At 45.6% G+C, this 21,179-nt stretch overlaps 1 protein-coding gene and 1 pseudogene across 5 annotated transcripts in view; both read right to left on the bottom strand.

Annotated features, from left to right (window-relative positions):
* Positions 1–11,757: 11,757 nt before the first annotated feature.
* The window catches only part of TSPAN33 (tetraspanin 33), a 34,944-nt gene continuing 25,522 nt past the window's right edge, over positions 11,758–21,179 (bottom strand). For 2 of the 5 annotated variants that reach the window (XM_027775869.1, XM_006158812.2), the window contains 6 exons: positions 20,890–21,017; positions 20,494–20,568; positions 18,869–18,964; positions 13,812–13,940; positions 13,036–13,197; positions 11,758–12,852 (listed from right to left, as the gene is read on the bottom strand). In XM_027775869.1, the coding sequence (XP_027631670.1) occupies positions 12,751–12,852; positions 13,036–13,197; positions 13,812–13,940; positions 18,869–18,964; positions 20,494–20,568; positions 20,890–21,017 (692 nt within the window). In that variant the 3' untranslated portion in view covers positions 11,758–12,750. The remainder of the gene's footprint in view (positions 12,853–13,035; positions 13,198–13,811; positions 13,941–18,868; positions 18,965–20,493; positions 20,569–20,889; positions 21,018–21,179) is intronic. The other 3 variants (XM_027775870.1, XM_006158813.2, XM_027775871.1) reach the window with 2 other exon arrangements.
* On the bottom strand, positions 16,869–17,589 carry LOC106736023 (60S ribosomal protein L23a pseudogene; annotated as a pseudogene).

The raw sequence follows: 21,179 nt of genomic DNA, 5'->3' as shown, positions 1-21,179 counted from the left end.
TCTTTGGGCGGGGGGGGGGGGGGTGCCTATAGTTAGCAGGTGGCATGGTGGTTAAAGCCCTGGACTCCCACATGGCCAACCACAGTCTGCCCTGACCTGGTGGCTTGAAAATCATGCTGGGCATGTGTGTGAGCATGCCCAAAACTCCAGGAAGAGACTGGAGGAGAAAGGATTGTAGTGTGGCCATTCCCCTTGGGACAGTGACGCCTCACTTTCTCTCTCACTGTCTCTTGAGCAACCACACACGACCTATGGTAAAAACCTATGAAAAAATTATTATGACTATAATTAAAATAAATAAATAAATATAGAAAATAAGTATTGTCAGGGGCCAGTCAGTAACATAGTGGTTGAGGAGGCTGGATCACTCATGACCAACAGTTCAAGTCCCAAACCCAGCAGCTGGAAAAATAATGCCGAGCACATGTGCACGTGTGTCCAAAATCCCCAGAGGAGAATGGAGGAGAAGGGATTGCAGTGTGACTATCCTCCCTGGAGGGTCTTTCTCTCTCTCTCTTTCTCCTCCCTCTCTCTCTTTCTCCTCTCTCTCCCCAGCAAAGGCAGGCACCCTATAATAAAGATAAAATAATAAAATAAAGCAATTAATCACTTAAAAAAAGAAAAATAAGCATTGTGGAGGATGTGGAGAAACTGGAACATTGCTGGTAGGTATGTGCAGCTGCTGTGGAAAAACAGTTCGGTGGTTTCTCAAAAAGCAACTATAAAACTAACATATGGGGACCAGCAGGTGGTGTAGTGGTTAAGGTGGTAGACTCCCACATGGCTGACCATGGTTTGAGTCCCAGACTGGACAGCTTGCTTCCTCACTTTCCCTTTCTCTCTCTCTCTGTCTCTCCCTGACCAAATTTAATAATAATGATAATGAAGGGCCAGCAGGTGGCTTGGTGGTGAAGGGCACTGGACTCCCACAGGGCTAACAGTGGTTTGAGTCCCGGACCTGGTGGCTTGCTTTCTAACTTTCTCTTTCTCTCTCTCCCTCTCTGGTCAAATTGAAATAAATAACTAAATGGATAAATAAAGTTAAATAAAATAATTTAAAAAATAATAATAATGATAAATAAAATTTAAAAATTCTTAAAAAAAAACAACAAAACCCTAACATATGACCCAATTTCTCTTCTCCTAGATATATATGATCTAAAGAACTGGAAGCAAGGACTTGGGTGGGTATCTGTACACCAATGTTCATAGCAGCATTATTCGTAACAGCCAAGAGGTGGAAATAAACCAAGTGTCCCTCAGTGGAGGAATGGATAAATAAAATGCGGTATATACATATACCAAAATATTATTAAGCTCCGAAAAGGATTGAAATTTTAACATATAGTGTAATATGGATGGACTTTGAAAACATTATGTTTAGGGAAATAAGCCAGACACAAAAGGACAAGTATTGTAAATGATTTCACTTACTTGAGGCACCTAGCATAGGCAAATCCATGGAGCTAGAAAGTAGAATAGAAGTTTCCAGAGTCTGAAGGAGGTGGGAAAAGAATGAGTATTTCTTGGGTACAGAGTGTTTGTTGGGGATGATGGAAGAGTTTTGGGTATGGATGGTGGAGGGTTATAAACTTGCAAATGGTTAAAATGATACATATTTATATTTTACCACAATTGGGAAAAACTAAGAGTATTACTAAGTAGCTCTAGGGAGTCTAATAAACAATAGCATGAAGTAATACGGAAATTGGCCCTAAAATGCTTAACGACTGTTTGTCTCACTTCCCTTTTCTTTCATTTCTTTTTTTCTTTTAAGAATTAATTATTTCATTTATTCATTCATTTATTTTTAATTCGACCAGAGAGAGACACAGAAAGAGATAGAGGAAAAGTGAGAAAGCAAACTGACAGGTCCGGGACTCAAACCATAGTCAGCCATGTGGGAGTGTCCAGGATTTAACCACCATGCCACCTGCTGGCCCCTTGTTTCATTTCTAACATCCTTCTCACAGTGCCATCTCAGTGGTTCCTGGAACACCAAGTGGTCACCAACATTATAGAAATGTGACTGGTTTGGGAAAGGATCATCTTACTCCATGCCAGGCTGGCTGCACACTCTGATATTTAGTTTCAGATCCATTCTGGGTAATAACAGCTGTTAATACACAGAGACTGGGTTCTCCCCGCAGTAAGGGCACCATGGTTCACCCAGGTGTACAAGCCAAGAACCTTGGAGTTGCCTTGACTCTTTTTTCTCTAACATCCCATACCCAATCATAGGCAATTCCAGAGAGCTAGACCTTCAAAATATGTGGAGACTCCAGCTACTCCTCATCCCCTCCACAGCCACTACTCTCAACTGAACTTACTATCCTCGGTCATCCGGCCTCTCCAGGCCCTTCCTAACAGAGCTTCCTGTTTGCTCTTACCTTCCTGCAACTTATTCTCCACTAGGATACCCGAGTCATTCTTCTAACATACGTCTCATCATATTATTTTTGTGCATAAAACTCTCTTCTGGAACCCCATCACACTTAAAATTCCATTTCTCACCAGGACTTCACCAAAGCCCTGGCAATCCCTAGCAACCACCTGGATCTCATTTGCTGCCGCTCTTAGCACCTATACTAAGCAAAGAGTTCTTAAGCTTGACACTAAAAGCACAACTGAAAAAAACTGATAAATGGGGGAACCAGCAGTTAGCGTAATGGCTATGTCGCTGGACTCCCACGTAGTTGACCGTGGTTCACGTCCCGGACCCGGTGGCTTAAAACTCACACCAGGCATGTATGCGTGCATGCCCAAGATTCCGAGAGGAGAATGGAGGAGAAGGGATTGCGGTGTGACCATCCCCCCTGGGGGGTGATTTCTCGCTTTCTGTCTCTAATGTCTCTCTCTGTCTGTCTGGCGAGCGCACGCGACCTATAGCGAAAACCTCTCCAAAAAAAAAAAAAAATTGATAAATGGGACTTCATTGGAATTAAAGACTTTGCTCTGCAAGACACCATTAAGGGACCAGCACTTGGTGTAATGGCTATGTCGCTGGAATCTCATGTAGTCAACCGTGGTTCAAGTCCCAGACCAGGTGGCTTAAACTCACGCAGGGCGCGTGTGCGTGCGTGCCCAAGATCTAGAGAGGAGAATGGAGGAGAAGGGATTGTGGCGCGGCCATCCCCCCGGGGGGTGATTTCTCACTTCCTGTTTTCTCTGTCTTTCTCTGTCTTTCTGGCAAGCACATATGTCCTATACCAAAAACCTCTCAAAAAATCATTTTATTTTCATATTAATGATAGACTACCAATTTTTAGGTTTGTTTTTAGAGCAGTTGGTGTAATGGCTGTCGCTGGACTCCTATGTAGTCGACTGTGGTTCGAGTCCTGGACCCGGTGGCTTAAACTTACGCTGGGTGTGTGTGAGTGCGTGCCTAAGATTCTGAGAGGAGAATGGAGGAGAAGGGATTGCTATGTGTGGCCATCCCCCCTCGGGGGTGATTTCTCGCTTTCTCTATTTCTGTCTCTGTCTTTCTGGGGCACACATGTGCTCTATAGCAAAAAATCTCTCCCAAAAAAAAGAACAAAAAGGGGGCTGGTAGGGGGCGAGGTGATTAAGGGCACTGGACTCCCACAGGGTTGACTGTGGTTCGAGTCCCAGACCTGGCGGTTTGCTTTCTCATTTTCTCATTCTCTCGCGTGCATGCATACTCTGTCCCTCTGTAGTCAAAATTAAAATAAACAAAGTTAAATAGAACTTTAAAATTTTGGGAAAAAAAGGACAAAAAGACAAATTACATACTGGAAAAGAGATTTGCAAATTGCATGTCCAACAAAAGACTTGTATCTGGACTATTTAAAGAACTCGCAAAAACAGCTTTTAAAAAACAAACAATCCAATTAAATAATGGGCAAAAGGCATGCCCAGACAGTTCACTAAAGATAATAGATAGGTGGCAAATGAACACATGAAAAGACATTTAGCATCATTAGCCACTAACGAAATGCAAATTAAACCACAAGGAAAGATCATATATTTATCAAAATGGTTAAAACAAAACCTAGTGATTAGCACCAAATGCTGGCAAATAATAATAATAATAATAATAATACTCTTACCACACAACCTAGCATTCATACTTCTTCCTGGGCATTTATCCAAGAGAAATGAAGACTTACTTTCACACAGGAACTTGTACACAAATGTTCATAGCGGTTTTATTTGTGACAGCTCAAAACTGGAATCCAACCAGATGTCTTTTTACAAACTGTGGTTCATCCCTACTTGGGAATAGCACTCGAAAACAAAATGACACCAACTATTGGTACCTACAACTTGGATGGATCGCAAAGGAATTATGCTGAGTGAAAAAAAAAAAATTTCAACAGGATACCTCGTACATGATTCCATTTCTGTAACATTCGTGAAATAGCATAATTATAGAGATAGAGAACAGATTAGTGGTTGCCCGGGGTTAGAGAGGCGAGGAGGGACGGGTGTGTCTCTAAAAGTCTAACAGCAGTCTCTCTGTGATGACGGCATAGGTGAGCATTTTTTTGGTAAGTTTCATGGAGATATAATTCACAAAGGATGGTAGTGGTGAGTACACAAGACTACACGTGATAAAATTACACAGAGCTGTGCACACACATGCAAATAAGAGCACGTTTAATGGTTGACATGTGAACAAGCTCCATGGAGGGTACCGGGGTTGATCCCTTGGTTTTGATACTGTACTATAATTGTTTAAGATAGGAACACAGGGGGGTGGTTGGGGGAGTGTATGAAATTTCCCTGAACATTTCTTTGCACTCTCCCATGGGTCTATAGTTATTTCAAAATAAAAAGGTTCTCTTTAAACTGTTTTTAAAAATGTCTCATCCAAAATAGTACTTTCTTCATCACTCTTTTTTTTTTCTGGAGAGGTTCTTGCTATAGGGGGTGTGCGCTCGCCAAACAGACAGAGAGACAGAGAGACGGAAAGTGAGAAATCACCCCCCAGGGGGGATGGTCACGCCGCAATCCCTTCTCCTCCATTCTCCTCTCGGGATCTTGGGCACGCATGCACCTGTGCCCGGCATGAGTTTAAGCCACCGGGTCCGGGACTCGAACCACGGTTGACTACATGAGAATCCAGCGACATAGCCATTACGCTAACTGCTGGTCCCTCTTCATCACTCTTTATCCTCTCAGCCTTCTTTGTTTCTTCACAGCCCATACCTCTACTTGACAGAATATGGAATGTATAAAATGTAACATATACTGGGACCAGCAGTCGGCGGGTAGGTTAAGGCGGCTGGATTTCCACATGGCCATCAGCGGTTTACGTCTCTGACCCAATGGCTTGAAACTCATGCTGGGTGCATGTGTGTGCACACATACGTGTGCCCAAATCCCAAGAGGATGATGGAGAAGGGATTTGGTATGGCCATCCCCCCCTAGGGAATGATTTCTCACTTCCCCCGCTCTCTGTCTTCTTTCCTCCAGTGAGTGCATGTGCCCTATGGCAAAACAAACAAACAAACAAAAAAAACTTGTATAAATCTGTTTCCTCCAGCAGAAAGTAAATTTAGGAGGGCAGGAAATTATGATCTGTTTTCCGAGTGCTAGAATTGCACCTGATGCATTTTAATAGTTGCAATTCTTTAGAGGGGAATTCATTTTTCATCCCAACCTGTCTGTTCCTTGCTGGCTCTAATCAAGCCCTTTGGGAATATGTCCTCATTTAATGTCTTCCTGGGATAGTTAAGACTTCGTCTCTGAGAAGGCAGCTATAAATAAAGGCCCTCAGATCTGACAGAGTTGACCTTGTGTTTCTCTAAAATAGCCTCAGTAGGTCAGGGCTTCAGACCGAGTTGTTCAAATGAAGTGAGGCGATTTTGTAAGAAAAAGAAATAATACAAAGGAAGGCCATTAAACTCTTGGTCACCTATTTGACCACCAACGGTCACAATATATTTTGTTGTGCATCAGTAGTTGGCGAACTAATGGACCCTAAAAATGTCCACATTCTGGTTCCGGTTTGAGTCCCAGACCTGGCGGCTTTCTTTCTTTCTCTTTCTCTCTTGGCCTTCCTCTGGTGAGCACACGTGCCCTATAGCAAATAAAAAAAAATAATAATAATAATAAATAAAACACATTTTAAAAAGATGTTCTCACTCTAGTCCCCAGGGCCTGTAAATATGGCAAAGAGGACTTTACAGATGGATGTGGTTAAGATTAAGAACCTTCGGGGCCAGCAGGTGGCATAATGGTTAAGGCACTGGACTCCCACGTGTCCACTGCAGTTCAGGTCCTGGACTGGATGGCTTGAAACTTACGCTAGGCACATGTATGTGCGTGCCCAGAATCCCAGGAGGAGAAGGGATTGCAGTGTGGTCATCCCCCTGAGAAGTGGTTTCTCACTTTTTGTCTCTCTGGCGAGTGCAGGTGCCTATAGCAAAAAATCTCTCTTAAAAAAAAAAAAGAGAGAGAGAGAGAGAGAGAACTTGAGATGGAGGCCGGCAGGTGGTGTGGTGATTTAGGCACTGGACTCCCACATGGTCGACCACAGTTCAAGTTTTGGACCTGGTGGCTTCCTTTCTCGCTCGCTCGCTCTCTCTCTCTTTCTCTCTCATCATCTATCTGTCTCCGGTGAGCATATGTGCCCTGTAGTGAATTAAACGATAATAATAATAACTGAATAAAATGGAATTGGACCAGAGAAGGACAAAGTGAGAGAGAGAGAGATTGAGAGAGAGAGAGAAAGTGAGAAAGCAAGCTACCAGGTCTGGGACTTGAACCATGGTCAGCCCCATGTTCAGCCATGTGGGAGTCCAGCACCCTTAACCACTGTGCCACCTGCTGGCCCGATAATTCTTTTTTTTTTTTAAAGAATAGATTTTAAAAAAATAATTATTTTATTTAAATTTATTTATTTACTTATTTTAATTTGACCAGAGAGGGACAGAGTGAGAGAGAGGAGAGAGAGAGATTGAGAGAGAGAGGGAAAGTGAGAAAGCAAGCTGCCAGGTCCAGGACTTGAACTGTAGTTGACCATGTGGGAGTCAGAGCCCTTAACCATCGCACCACCTGTGAGCTCCATATTGATAATGATTTGGGACACAAATGCACATGCAAGTTCTCTTTAAACTCCAAGGGCCAGGATTCCAACCACAGTCGGCCATGTGGGATCCACCTCCCTATGTACCCTGTGTACTGTACTTAACCATTGTGGCACAGGGCTGGTCCCAGGGGAACCAGGTCTTACAGTATAAATGCAGCTCCTGAAGACTTAACTCCAGAGCCCGGCTGGTAAAGGCACTGGACTTTCACACAGGCGACCATGGTTCAAGTCCCAAACCTTGTAACTTGTCTCCCTCTCTTTAGTCAAAACTGAAAAAATAATGATAATAAACAAATAGTTCTTAAAAAAAAAATAGACTTAACTCCAATAGCTTGTGAGGTGGGGAACTAATTTCCAAAGTAAGAAGAGTCACTGGGAGTAGGGCAGACGCTGAAAAGCTCCCTAGAGCTAAGACAAGTATGATGTTCTGACGTTTTTATTAGTAGTATTATTTATTTATTTATTTATTTATTTATTTATTTATTTATTTTTAGTGTTGTTTGCTTTTCTTGGAAACATTTAAGCCTTTTATCTTTCTGGAATGCATCACAGTGTCTGATGCAGGATGTATCAATCTGTTCCTCTTTTCATGCTGTAATCCCTTTTGTCTAGTAACTTATTCGTGATTATCCCTTCCTCTCATCATCCTGTTGCTTATTTGTTAGAGTGAACACTAATGTTCAAAAGTATTTCTGGAATCTCCATGCTATTCCATTCATCTGATTGATTTACCACATTCCTGGCATGATTGTGGGAAGACTCTGCAGGCTAAATTTACAACCTGAGTTCTGGACTGTGGTTGCTCCTTACTCTTCCCTTCTCTAAGTGCTCTATCTCAGGCAATCTGGAGTATCTAGTTACTCTTCACTTACTTGAGGTGGGTACTTATAAAATATTCTGATCCTTTTAGAGTAATGGACCAGGAGAACTCATCTGGTGGAAAAAGCTGTGCGATTTCCATGGTGTGAAACTGGTTCCTGGCCTTGTTAACACATCAGGTGTTCGGAATGAGGATGAGTCAGAGAATAGCAAAGGCTGCATATTAAATTTCAAATCAATCCATGGCTGGCACACAGCAAGCACCTAATCAGTGCTAAGTAGTGATCAGAATGAAGACCAGAGAACACCTAGCTCAAACTTTTGCTGGTATCCTTCATTAGCTCATTCCCCACACCCTCCCCCTTAAGTTATGTGTGAGACTAGAAAGGAGACCACCAGCCACCCCCAAATGCCCACATCCTAATTCCTGGAACCTGTGCATATCTAACCTTCCATGATAAAAGGGCTTTTGCAGATGTGTTTAAATTAAGGCTCTTAAAACAGTTAGGTCACCCTGGATTAGTCTGTGTAGGACCATTGTGATTATTTACATGGATCCTATAAGAAAGTGATAGGAGGGGCCAGCAGATGGTGTAGTGGTTACATTGCTGAACTCTCACATGGCCAACCACGGTTCAATTCCTGGACCTGGTGGCTTGAAAACCACACCAAGTGCATGTGCCCAAGATTCCAGGAGGACAGTAGGGGATAAAGGATTGTGGCATGGTCATCCCCATGGGGTGGGGGGGGTGATGTCTCACTTTCCTTCCCATTGTCTTTGCCTCTCTCTGGCAAGCGCAAGCAACCTATGGCAAAAACCAAAAACCTCTAAAAAAAAAAAAAGTGATAGGAGGGTTGGAGGAAAAGGGGGTGTAGTGATAAAAACCAGGAGTGATGTGCTCCGAAGAGGGAAAGAAGGCCACGGCAAAAAACGAAAGTTGCCCTGGGAAGCTAGAAAAGCAGATTATCCCCAAGAGTCCGAGAAGGAATGCAGCCCTCATCACTCTGTTTTCCTTTGGAACTTTCAGAATGGTAAAATAACAGATTTGTGTTGTCCTAAGCCACTAAATTTGTGGTAATTTGTAATAGCCGCAGTGAAAAACGAATACAGAAAGGACCAGCAAGTGGTACGGTGGTTAAGATGGCTGGATCCCACATGGCCAACTGCATGGTTTGAGTCCCAGACCTGGCAGCTTGAGAACTACACCGGGGACCAGCAGTTGGCATTAATGGCTATGTTGCTAGACTCCCACGTAGTCGACTGTGGTTTGAGTCCCGGACCAGGTGGCTTAAACTCACACTGGGCGTGTGTGCGTGCTCAAGATCCCAAGACGCGAATGGAGGAGAAAGGATTGTGGCATGGCCATCCCTCCTGGAGGGCGATTTCTTGCTTTCTGTCTTTCTGGCGAGCGCACGTGCCCTATAGTGGAAACTTCTTTTTAAAAAAAAAAAAAGAGAGAGAGAGAGAACTACACCGGGTACATGTGCATGTGTGCCCAAAATCCAAAGAGAAGGATGAACAGATCAGTGTGGCCATTCTCCCAAGGGGGTGATTTCTCATTCACTTTCTTTTTTCTCTTTGGTGAGTATAAAAAATTTTAAAACAAAACAAAGCAAAATACCAATACAGAAAGAAATCAAAATGCCAACAAAGAAATCAGAATTTCATTGCATTTTTTCACAAAATTTGCTCTCCTGGACACAAGTCCTTGTTTAATTATAGTCTGAGGCCCACAGAAGGTATTGGAATCTTTCTGCCATGCTGCCACCTGGCCAGACTGTTACCACCTCTCAGGCCTTTTCCCTCCACTTCTGCCCACCCCGTCTGATCTCTGCGGTCGGGAAGACTCTCCTTGCACTCTTCTACCTTTTGGAGACCTAGATCCGATCAGCTGTTCCACGGTACTGGTGGTAATCCTGCCTGTTTGGCATTAAGGTTACTAGAAACAGGGAAAAATTCTGGGAACGAATTTAGTTGAAACATCAAGTAATAATGAAAAATTTTTTTTTTTTTTTTTTTTTTTTTTGAGAGGTTTTTGCTATAAGGAGCATGTGCTTGCCAGAATGACAGAGACAGAGAGACAGAAAGCGAGAAATCACCCCCCAGGGGGGATGGCCATGCTGCAATCCCTTCTCCTCCAATTTCCTTTGGGATCTTGGGCACGCACACCCATGCGCCTGGCATGAATTTAAGCCACCGGGTCTGGGACTTGACCCACGGTCGACTACATGGGAGTCCTGCAACACAGCCATTACGCCAACTGCTGGTCCCAACATTGAGAAATCTTTTAAAAAGCAGGGTATTTTCTCCTTCTGCATCAGGCCAGAGAAAATGAGGTAGGACAGACTGGAACATAGCTGGGAACACTGAACTTCCGCATGTTCTGAAGTGAAGGGCACGGGCAAGTGACCGAATAGTCCAGGCTCTGAAGGCTAGCACAGAGACAGAAGCCATGGTAAAAATATAGTCTGGAGTTGAACAAGTACAGATTTGATTCCTGGTCCTGAGGACTGCCCTTCCCTCCCAGAGGCCCCAGGCAGAGACCTCTGAGTTAGCCCTTCAAAGCCACTGAATCAGGAAGATTCATCACTCTAGAGGATCCGTTCCTAGAAGGAAAAGCAGGGCCAGCAGGGGACTGGTGAAAGCACTGGACCCCACAGGGCCCACTGTGCTAGTCAGTCTGAGTCCCCGACCCCGGGACTTGAAATACATGCTGGGTGCATGTGCCTGGGTGCCCAAAATCCCCAGAGGAAAACGGAAGAGACTGCAGTGTGGCCATCCTTCCTGGCGGGGTGGGGGGTGGGGGTGGGGTGGTGATTTCTCATTTTTTCTTTCTCTCTCTCTGGCAAGTGCACTCACACACCCTATGGCAAAACAACTAAAATAAAAAAAAACTTTTTTAAAAAATGAGGAAAAGTACAAAACTCAAGCCTCTGGCACTAATCAAGAAAGGCACATTACCCACAAAGTGCACTTTTAAACTTTTTCCTCCAGGAATAAAAGGCCTTCGTTTTTTAAATTTTATATTCGTGATGATTTTATTTTTGCTTTTGGTCCTGTACTAGCTGGGAGCTCAAGGTTGGCCTGGTCCCAGGCGGCTGCAGGAAAGGCGCCCTCCCAGAAGCAGAAGGCTCGCCTTAGAGACACTGGGGGCGGGGAACGAACTCGCGACTCTTTGTCTCCCCGACTCTTTGTCTCCCCAGTGCTGCAAGGACTCGCCAGGCTTTTCGGGGCCGGGTCAAGCCCCCAGGTCTCAGACCCCTGGCAACAAGAGGCCGCCTGGAGACCCTAGGGACACCCACGGGGTAGTGACCAAGCACAGCACAGCCCACGGTTCCTGTCCCTCCGGGGGGCGGAGACGCCGGCTTGGGCGGCTGCGGGGGCGGGGACCACGCTCCGAGTTCCAAGTTTTTTCTGCGTTCTTCTCCCCCCCCCGCCCCCCTGCGTCCTTCTTAAACAGGCCGGGCCGACCGTACCCAGCTCTTTAAAGATGGAAAAAGAGGCTAGAGGGTAAAGAGATGCCTTTCCTGCTTCTCATTACCCTCCTTACCCCAGCAGAGAGTACCCTTCCTTCTCTATTCTCTTAAGTTTTGGGTGGCAAATTCATTTTAATTCACTTTAATCGGAAAAAAAAATTAACATCAGGTTTTAGATTAAAATAATGCCCTTACCAGATTGGAACTAGGAATTATTCCACCTAATTTAGACCAGAGAAGATGGGGTGGTGGGAGGGTGACTTGTTGGGGGAGATAGGTGTGAGGTGGGGGAGGTAGTGTGAGATTTACGGGAGCCTCTAGCCCCCTCCAGAAAGCAGGGCTCCCACTGGGCCCTTCTACCCCTCCCCTCCAGGTGCCAGAATGGAAAATTCATGGAGTCCAGCTTAGCCCGGGTCAACAAACTTTTATTGCCACTTCTGGCTCCCCCAACCCCAGCAAGATTCTTGCTTCTTACACTGTAGAAATACTGAGCTCTGATGCAGGGGAACTGGGGGTGGGGGTGTTCCCACTCTTCCTCTGCACACTGCCAAGTTAAAGAAAACTTCACTTGCTGGACAGGGAGGGCCAGACAGGGAGGAGTTCGAGTACACGTATAGTGCAGTCCCACTTCTGCGACTGCAGAGTGTAAGGACTATGGTTGCCACATTTTTCGGAGGGGGTGGGGTGTAGATGAATTTGGCTGCTGTTGTACCCCTTGCCTGTGCTGCCACGTTTCCATGGAAATGAAGGAGGGGCAGGATGTAGCTCACTGACTACCTGGGAGGATGGCAGGGCAGGCGTTTGGTAAATAATCCCATTCCACGCCTATCCAACATTTAGGCTGTCCCCGGCCGACCCTCATGCTCACTCTCCGCTGTTGCTCCACTCCCTTCCCTTCTGGAGCTGGTATCATGCCAACTGGACGTCAGGCAGGGCCGCTGGTGTCTCCTCTCCACAGCCAGGTCTCACTGGCAACGGTCAGATCTACGCACGTCCACCAAGCTCAGTAGCGGCCCTTAACGGAGCTGCCGGTTCTAGGGCCTTGGTGAAAAGGCAGCAGCTCCAACACCCACAGCTCTCTGTGCAACTGCTGTTTCCCAAACATCTCTGCCCAAACAAAACTAAAAAAACACAAACCCAAATGCTTAAGGTTAGAAGCGATACAAAAACTCTAACGATGCTGAGGGCCGGGATGGGGGAGAGGAGGCACATCCTTCTGAGACTCGAGCCACCTGTGCACCCTGCCTTCTGCCCATCTGGAGTTAGCCTCTTCCCACTGGGCTGGGGCTGGGACTGAGGCTGGCATCCAAATCTCCATTTGGTGCTGTTCTCAGCGTCCACTGCTGTTGGTGCATGGGGCTTGCCTGTCGCCATGGCGAGGAGTGCAAGATGGAGTCTCAGTACCATGGGTCAGCCCGGTGCTGCTGGTTGTAGAGCTGTAGCTTGATCTGGTCTTTGATCTGATTCACAAGGATCTGGGACAGGAGGATGCCCACCAGCTGGGAGAGAAAAGAAGGAATAGGACCCTCGATAATGAGTGGTGCCCTTGTCTTCCCTGACTCAGTCCTCCCAGTGCGGTTAGCACTGTCCCTTCCCTGGTCCCTTGGTGATGTCATGCCCTCCCCCAAACCAAGGAGTCTTTGCAGAGTTTGTAGGACCACAAATCCTACAGGGTGAGTTACCTGAGGGATGGCCAGGCCCAGAGCCACACCACCAAGTAAGAATAGGTTGCTGTGTATCCAGTTGACCAACTTGTCAATGCAGCCGTTGGTATAGATGACTTTGCTGGCTTCCAGGTAGTCAAGGGCCTGCATGCCTTGGCCACACATAGTGTTGATCACTGCCTGAGGATAGAGTGGGAAAGCCAAGTCGAATTTCCATTCCAACCACTTGTTTTGGGTTTCAGCTAATAAGATTCTCATCCTTCCCAAACTCTTGAATTGTCAGGGGATACATGTGCAGGATGCTGGGTAAGACTGCTAAATGCAGACTTCTCTTCCCCTGAGAGGCCTGGGTCCATTTCTCCTTGCTCTATTTGTTTGTTTAAAGGTTATTTACTTTTTCCATTGGACAGAGAGAAAGGGAGAGAGGTACCTTCAACTGGTTCCTAACGCTGCGATCTACCCCCAGTCTTGGCCAGCCCAGATAATGGGCATGCGTATTACCCTATGTTGTAAACCTAGGTCCCTTCCCATGTGGGTCCAGTTGCATGATCAATGTGCCACTGGCCAGCCCATTTCTCCTTGCTTTAGATTGGCCCCTTCTAAACCCCCACACGGGCTACAAAAGTAGTGAAAGGTTAGCAGAGCCATCAGACTGGGGAAGAGAAAAACACCTGACCGCTGTCCTGCAAAACCAATTGGTTAAGATAGGGAATGGGATTCTCACAGCAGCTGCTCTAATCAGAAAGTCACTGAGGTCACTGCCCAGGAGGAAATGAGGTGGGACTTGTGCTCACCTGGTTGGGGGTTGGCAAGCAGCAGGAGTAAGGCACAGAGCAGCGCTCACGGCTGGGGTTGTCTTCTGAGCAGTTGAAGTACATGTTCAGGGACCAGTCCTTGTAGGAAATACCTCCACAGCAGCTGAACTGCAACAAAGCCCATCCCAGAGGTTAAGAATCCTCACACTGAGGGGGCCAGAGGTATTCTTAGAGTGAACAGAAGTATAAGGCAAACTTCCACTTGTAACTTTAGGAGATGTTTAAGTTCGATCTTTTCTTTTTTTTTGGAGACATTTTTGCAATAGGGTGCGTGCGCTAGTCAGAGAGACAAAGTGAGAAATCACCCCCTGGGGGGATGGCCATGCTGCAATCCCTTCTCCTCCACTCTCCTCTCGGGATCTTGAGCACACGCACGCAGTGTGAGTTTAAGCCACTGGGTCCGGGACGACTACATGGGAGTCCAACAACGACGTAGCCATTACACCAACTGCTGGTCCATTTAAGTCCAATCTTGAACCTCGAGTTCAAGCCTCTGGTCACCATCTGAAGAAATTTACTCTTCTTAATTTCTATTACTTTATATATCTTGTTATAACTTACCATCATGCAGGACCAGCAGATGGCATAATGGTTATGTCACTGGACTCCCATGTAGTCGACCATGGTTCAAGTCCCAGACCTGATGGCTTAAAACTCACATCAGGCGTGTGTGCATGCATGCCCAAAATCCCAAGAGGAGACTGCAGGAGAAGGGATTAAGGCATGGCCATCCCCCTGGGGGATGATTTCTTGCTTTCTGTCTGTCTCTCCTGCAAGCACATGTGCCCTATAGCAAAAATCTCTCTTAAAAAATAAACAAACAAACAAAAAACTTACCACCATGCTTGCTCTTGTTATTTTACACAAATATATGGAAAAGGTAATAAAATTGTAATAAAAATGTGAGATATCTGTGGGCATATATATGTGTGTGTGTATGTACATATGTATATATACATACATATTCTGTTTTGCATATCTTAAGCTGCTTGAGAGAAGTTTCTGGCTTAAAGGCCCTGCACAGCATAGAGTCTGACAAAAAAAGGTTGTCACGGTCTGAACATTTTGTCTCCTCCAAGACTCATGTTGAAACGTAGTCCCCAGTGCGATGGTGTTGGGAGGTGGGGCCTACTGGGTGTTGTTCAGGTCATGAGACTGCGCTTGTGAATGGATTAATGCTGCTGTGAAGGATGAGTCCAGTCCTCTTTTGTCTCTTCGCCCTTCTGCTCTTCCTCCATGTGACGAGTAGCTTTCCTCCCCTCGGAGGGTGCAGAGCTCAAGGAATCCATCTTGGGCGTGGAGAATGGGCCTTCACCACGTCCCCACCTGACCAGTGCCTTGATCTTGGCCCTCCAGCCTCCAGAACTAGGAGCCAATAGATTTCTGTTCTTTATAAAGTACCCAGTCTGTGGTATTCTGTGATAGCAGCACAAAAATACTAGCTGAAATAATGAAAAGTTTGGTGCTGAAAAACTGCAAGGCAAAAAAAAAAAAAAAAAAAGGAGAGGACACTTCGATATTATGAGCCTATCATGACTCCAGGAAGCAAACTGAACCCAAAAGTCAAGTGTCTGTTGGATCAGGGGAAGGGAAACTCCACATTAGCCTCGAAAGCACTTTTATTTAAAATTTAACTTTGGATTCATTAGCATTCTTATTCACAACAGCTCACACGTCCATTGACAGGTACATGGATACAGAACCATGACAGGTAAATGGGTATGCAAATGTGGTGCATACAGACCATACATTTTCACTCAGTCTTAAAAATAAAGGAAATTACAACACATGGAACAACACAGATGAAGCTTGAAAACATGCCAAGTGAAATAAAACCAGTCACAAAGGGACAAATACTTTAAGACCTCATGCTTTTGAGGGGCCGGCAGTAGTGAAATTCATAAAGACAAAAATTAGAATGGTGGCTGCCAGGGGAGAGGGAAATGGGGAGTTAGTGTTTAATGGGCACGAAATTTCAGATGGAAGATGAAACAGTTCTGGAGATGGCGGTGCTGGCTGCAAAACAGTGTGAATGTACTTAATGTCACAGATCTGGACACTTGAAAGTGGTCAATTTTATGTTCCATATATTTCACCACAATTTAAAAAATGTAACTGTTGAATAGGTGACATTTAAAAGTTTCTCATCTCCCTATAGGTAACCACTTATTTATATAATGATTTCTTACATATTCTTCTAGATTTCTTTTGCAATTAAGAGTATGTATTGTTGGGGCTGGCAGGTGGTGTAGTGGTTAAGGGCGCTGGACTCCCATATGGCTGAACGAGTCCTGGACCTCGTAGCTTGTTTCCTCACATTTCCTCTCTCTCTCTCTCTCTCTCTCTCTTTCTCCGATCAAACTGGAAAATAATAATAATAATAATTAATAAAGTTAAAATAATTCTTAAAAAAAAAAAAAAGAGTATGTATTATGTTTACCAGCAGGTTTAGATGCTGAATCCCACATGGCCAGCTTCATAGTTCAGTCCCTGACCCAAGGCTTGAAGATCATGCCAGGCATGTGTGCGGGCATGCCCAAAATCTTTTTTTTTTTTTTGGAGAGGTTTTTGTTATAGGGCGCATGCGCTTGCCAGAAAGACAGAGAGAGAGACAGAGAGATAGAAAGCAAGAAATCACCCCCCAGGGGGAATGGCCATGCCGCGATCCCTTCTCTTCCATTCTCCTCTCGGGATCTTGAGCACGCACGCTCACGTGCCCGGCGTGAGTTTTAAGCCACAGGGTCCAGGACTCGAACTGCCATCAACTCCATGGGAGTCCAGCAACATAGCCATTACGCTAACTGCTGGTCCCAATGCCCAAAATCTTGAGGAGAGGGGAGGAACAGGGATTGCGGTGTGGCCATTCTCCTGGTGGGTGATTTCTCACTCTCTCTGCCCCCGACTTTCTCTGGTGAATGCACATGCCCTATAGCAAAAACATAAAAAGAAGAAAAAAAGAAAAGAGTATATATTCTTTCATTGATTTTTTTTTTTTTTATGGTGAAAAGTATGTATTTAGAATTAGCCAGCTGGACTTTAGATGATCCCAATTTTGTTGGCAACATCCAAAGCATCATAATTGGGAGCCAGTCAACATATGCCTTCTTCTCTCCATTAGGCCTGATTAGAGTGTTGACCTTGGCCACATCCATGCCATAGAGCTTCTTCACAGCCTGTGTGACCTGGTGCTTGTCGCCTTGACATCCATGACGAACACAAGTGTGTTGTTGTCCTCTATCTTCTTCATGGCCGACTGGGCTGTCAGGGGGAACTTGATGACGGCAGAGTGGTCAAGTTTGTTTCTCCTGGGGGCGCTCTTCCCAGGATGTTTGGGCCGCTTCCGCAACCAAAGAGTCTTGGGCCTCCGGAAGATGGGTGATGTATGGATCTTCTTTTTTTTGTGGCTGTGGACGCCTTTCAGCGCTGCCTTTTTGGCCTTCAAAGCCTCTGCTTTAGCTTCAGCTTTGGGAGGGGCAGGAGCTTCCTTCTTTGCATTCGGCACCATCTTGGCAAAAAGCGATCTTTTTTTTTTTTTTTTTTTAACACAGTGGTAGATTACGTCAGCTGACTCTTGAACAATACTTAAGTTTGAATTGTGCAGGTTCACTTATAAACATATATATGTATTTTTTATAAATATGTTGGAAAATAGAGTATAGTGAGGTTTCTGGTCAACAGTAGGCCATTGGTACTTAAGTTTTGAAGAGTAAAGTTATATGGGGAGGAGTGGGAGAGACAGGTGGCGTGGTGGTTAAGGGCACTGGACTCCTCCATGGCAGACAATGGTTCAAGTCCTACACCTGGCCGCTTGCTTTCTTACTTTCCCTCTCTCTCACTCTGTCCCTCTCTGACCAAATTGAAAATAAATAAATAAATGAATAAATTAAGAAAAAACGTTACATGCAGGGGCTGGCAGGTGGTGTGATGGTTAAGGTGCTGGACTGGTGCATGACTGACTACAGTTCAAGTCCCGGATCTGGTGGCTTGTTTTCTCACTTTCCCTCTCTTTTTGTCTCTCTCTGGTCAAATTTTAAAAACTAATAATAGTAACAAATAAAATAAAATAAATAATTTTAAAAATAGTTATATACAAATTTTTGACTACATATGGCGTCAATGTCCCCTAACCCCTGCATTGTTCAAGGGTCAACTGTATGTATATTGCTTTGCATTTTAAAAGTCCTTTTTTTGATGGTGTATGTGTGTGAGGGGGGAAGAGTATGTTTTAGGCTGGGTCTCACTAGGTCTCACTGAGCTTCAATCCTCCTACCTCAGTCTCCTAAGTAGCTGGGACCACAGGTGAATGTCAACACTGCTGGCTTTTTTGTTTTGTTATAGGGCCCACTTGCTTGCTGGAAAGAGAGAGAGAAGAGAGAGAACCCTCCCCCCAGAGGGATGGCCACATTGCAGTCCCTTCTCCTCCATTCTATCAGGATTTGGGGCAGGCAAAGACACACGCCTGACATAATTTTTTTTAAGCCACTAGGTCCAGAACTTTAACTACACAGTTGGCTATATGGGATCCAACTGCCTTAACCTCCACACCACTTGCTGGCCTGCACACATGGCTTTTTAGGGTGGTCTAGGAATCAAATCCAGGCCTCTTACATGGCTTCAGCCTGCCAAACAGTGGTGTCGGTGTATGCTACTGCAACTGGGCCAACATTACATTGTTGTTGTTGTTGTTTTTAGAATTATTTTATTTAACTTTATTTATTTATTTTAACTTGATCAGAGAGAGACAGAGTAAGAGAGAAAGTGAGAAAGCAAGCTACCAGGTCCAGGACACGAACCGTGGTCAGTCATGTGGGAGTTCAGTGCCCTTAACCACCATGCTACCTGCTGGTCCCCAAAAGTACCTTTAAAGCGCTTTGCTATGCACTTCTTTTTTTCCCCAGTCCTTTCCCAGAATGCATTATCTGTCAGGTAACCAAGGGGCCTACAGACTCAGAGGATAAGGTGTCCCTTAGGATGACATTAACTTTTCCCCCACAGCCCCCCAAACACTAGCTGACCCCACCGCACTGAAGCCATACCTTCTTTTGGCCAAAATCAATGAGATTCTGCAGATCCAAATCATCTCGGTAGTGTACAATGGCATTGTTGATGATTTCACTCACCTTCCCCCGAGCCTGCAGAGACATGGGTGGGTAGGGCATCAGGACACAGGGCTAATCTCTAACTTACTACCTCTGCAGAAATAATAGCAGACAGGGGTCACCTGTTTATTTGGGTCAACCTTGAAATCAGAACCAAGTCCTAACAACCAGAGGTGGCCAGTTCCAAAGCCCACCTACCCCTGGATCCTCAGGTTCTAGTGGGCAAGAGAAATGCTGGACTGCTGTCACCCCTTCTCAGCGACACATTTCAAGAAAATCTAATGTTCATCTGCTTGGCATTCTGTTATACAAAATACTTGTGGACTGATGCAAAGTGAAAAAATGGATTTTTTTTTTTAAGCAGAAAGGAACCTGCTGAGGGGAGGCACTGACCTCTAGTGGACACAGGAAAACTGCATCTCTAGATGAAAAACATTCATATCCTGAAAGGATTTTATCAAGTCAGAAGGACTAGAAAATTCTGAACTAACTCATTGGCCTTCAATGTAATACTTTTCTACTATGGTGCCTTCCCTTCGGCTCCACTACTAATCTCAGTGCTCCCTTCCATAGCCCTAACCCCTGCCCTTGACAATTAGATGTCCTTTGGAAAAGCAATTTCCATTTCTTGATGAAAAAGATGGTCACTGAATGGCAAGCAGGCCACTTCCAGACATGGTAAGCACTGTTCAAGATCATGTTTTTTTCTCACCTTTTTTCTCTCTGTTTATCTCAAAGAACTGTTTTTGTTTGTTTGTTTGTTTGTTTGTTTGCCAAAGGGTATATATGTTTGCTGGAGAGAGACAGAGACAGAGAGGGATAGTGAAAAATCACCCCCCAGGTGGGAAGACCATGTTGTACAATCCTTTCTTCTCCATTCTCCTCTCAGGATTTTGGATATGCACGCACACACCAAGCATGATTTTCAAGCCAACAAGTCCAGGACTTGAACATCCGTCAGCAATGTAGGAATCCAGCACCTCAACCACCAGGCCACCCTCTGGCCCCTCAAAGAATGATTTTTTTTTTAACATATATAATTATTTAATTTATTGTTATTATTATTATTATTATTATTATTATTATTATTATTATTAAATTCACCAGAGAGAGGAAATGTGAGAAAGCAAGCCATCAGGTCCAGGACTTAAATCACGGTCAGCCATATGACAGTCCAGTGCCTTAACCACCACGCCACCTATTGGCCCCAAAGAACGATTTTTTTTAAAGAAATAAGGGGCTCCTCATGTTGCCTGTGGTCCACTTGATCCCTGAACTTTACACACTCATTTGTCATTAAAGTTTGCAGATTGTTTCAACTTGGTGTTCACAGAATTTATTTCCCAGTTTGCCTCTCTGACCATCAGAATAAAAAGCCTTACAATCTTGAACTTCTCTTTAAATCTAGTGACCTGAAAGGGCACTAGTTCCTCCCTAAGAAGTACCTTTCAAAGGCTGGCTTCCTGGGGGGGGGGGGCATGCTAATTAGTCAGGCTAAACACTGAGATGTCCCTTCCTCCCTCTGGTGCACACTTGAGGGGCCTCTTGGCTCCCAGCATTACCTTGTCTGAGAAGACGAAGCCCAGGACCCCAGCAGCCAGCTGGAGCAGGAACACCACGGTGAGGCAGAGGGAGAACTGTGGGGAGACAGGCTGTTACCACTCTGGGCAGCAGCCCCTCCCAGGGCTACGGGGTGCTGGGGACCAGGCACATCTCCCAGAGGCCCCTTGTGGGGGGACACTGTTTCAGAGGTGACCCTCCTGTGCTGAGTCACCTGGGACTGAGCTGGACGTTAGGAGGGGACAACACAGCCCTTGTGGGCAGGGCGGGTCAGGGGACACAGAGGCACAGCAGGAGGGCCAGCTCTTTCCGGTGGGCCTGGGCCCACTCACCGTCTGCCAGGGGACACAGAGGCACACAGGAGGGCCAGCTCTTTCTGGTGGGCCTGGGCCACTCACCGTCTGCAGGAGGCAGATGTTCTCACGGAGGGATCCGATGCAGCCACAGAAGGTCAGGAGGAACATGAGGACCCCCACCACAATGAGCAGGATGGCAGGGTCCACTGCCAGGCAGGCCAAGGCTGCTTCTGAGGGAAGGACGTGCCTCAGTCTGTGTCTCGTGCCCACTGAGAGGGCACTTAGGGATGAGGTGGGAGGGTGCCTTCAAACTGATCCCCTTCCCCTGGGGCGGGGGGGGCGGGGATCTGCACCGGCTGGATAGGAAAATAACAAGGGGCCAGGAGAGGGTG

Source organism: Tupaia chinensis, unplaced genomic scaffold (genome assembly GCF_000334495.1).
Source record: "Tupaia chinensis unplaced genomic scaffold, TupChi_1.0 Scaffold000610_1, whole genome shotgun sequence".
Classification (NCBI taxonomy): Eukaryota; Metazoa; Chordata; class Mammalia; order Scandentia; family Tupaiidae; genus Tupaia; species Tupaia belangeri.
This window is presented reverse-complemented; position numbering and strand designations above follow the sequence as displayed.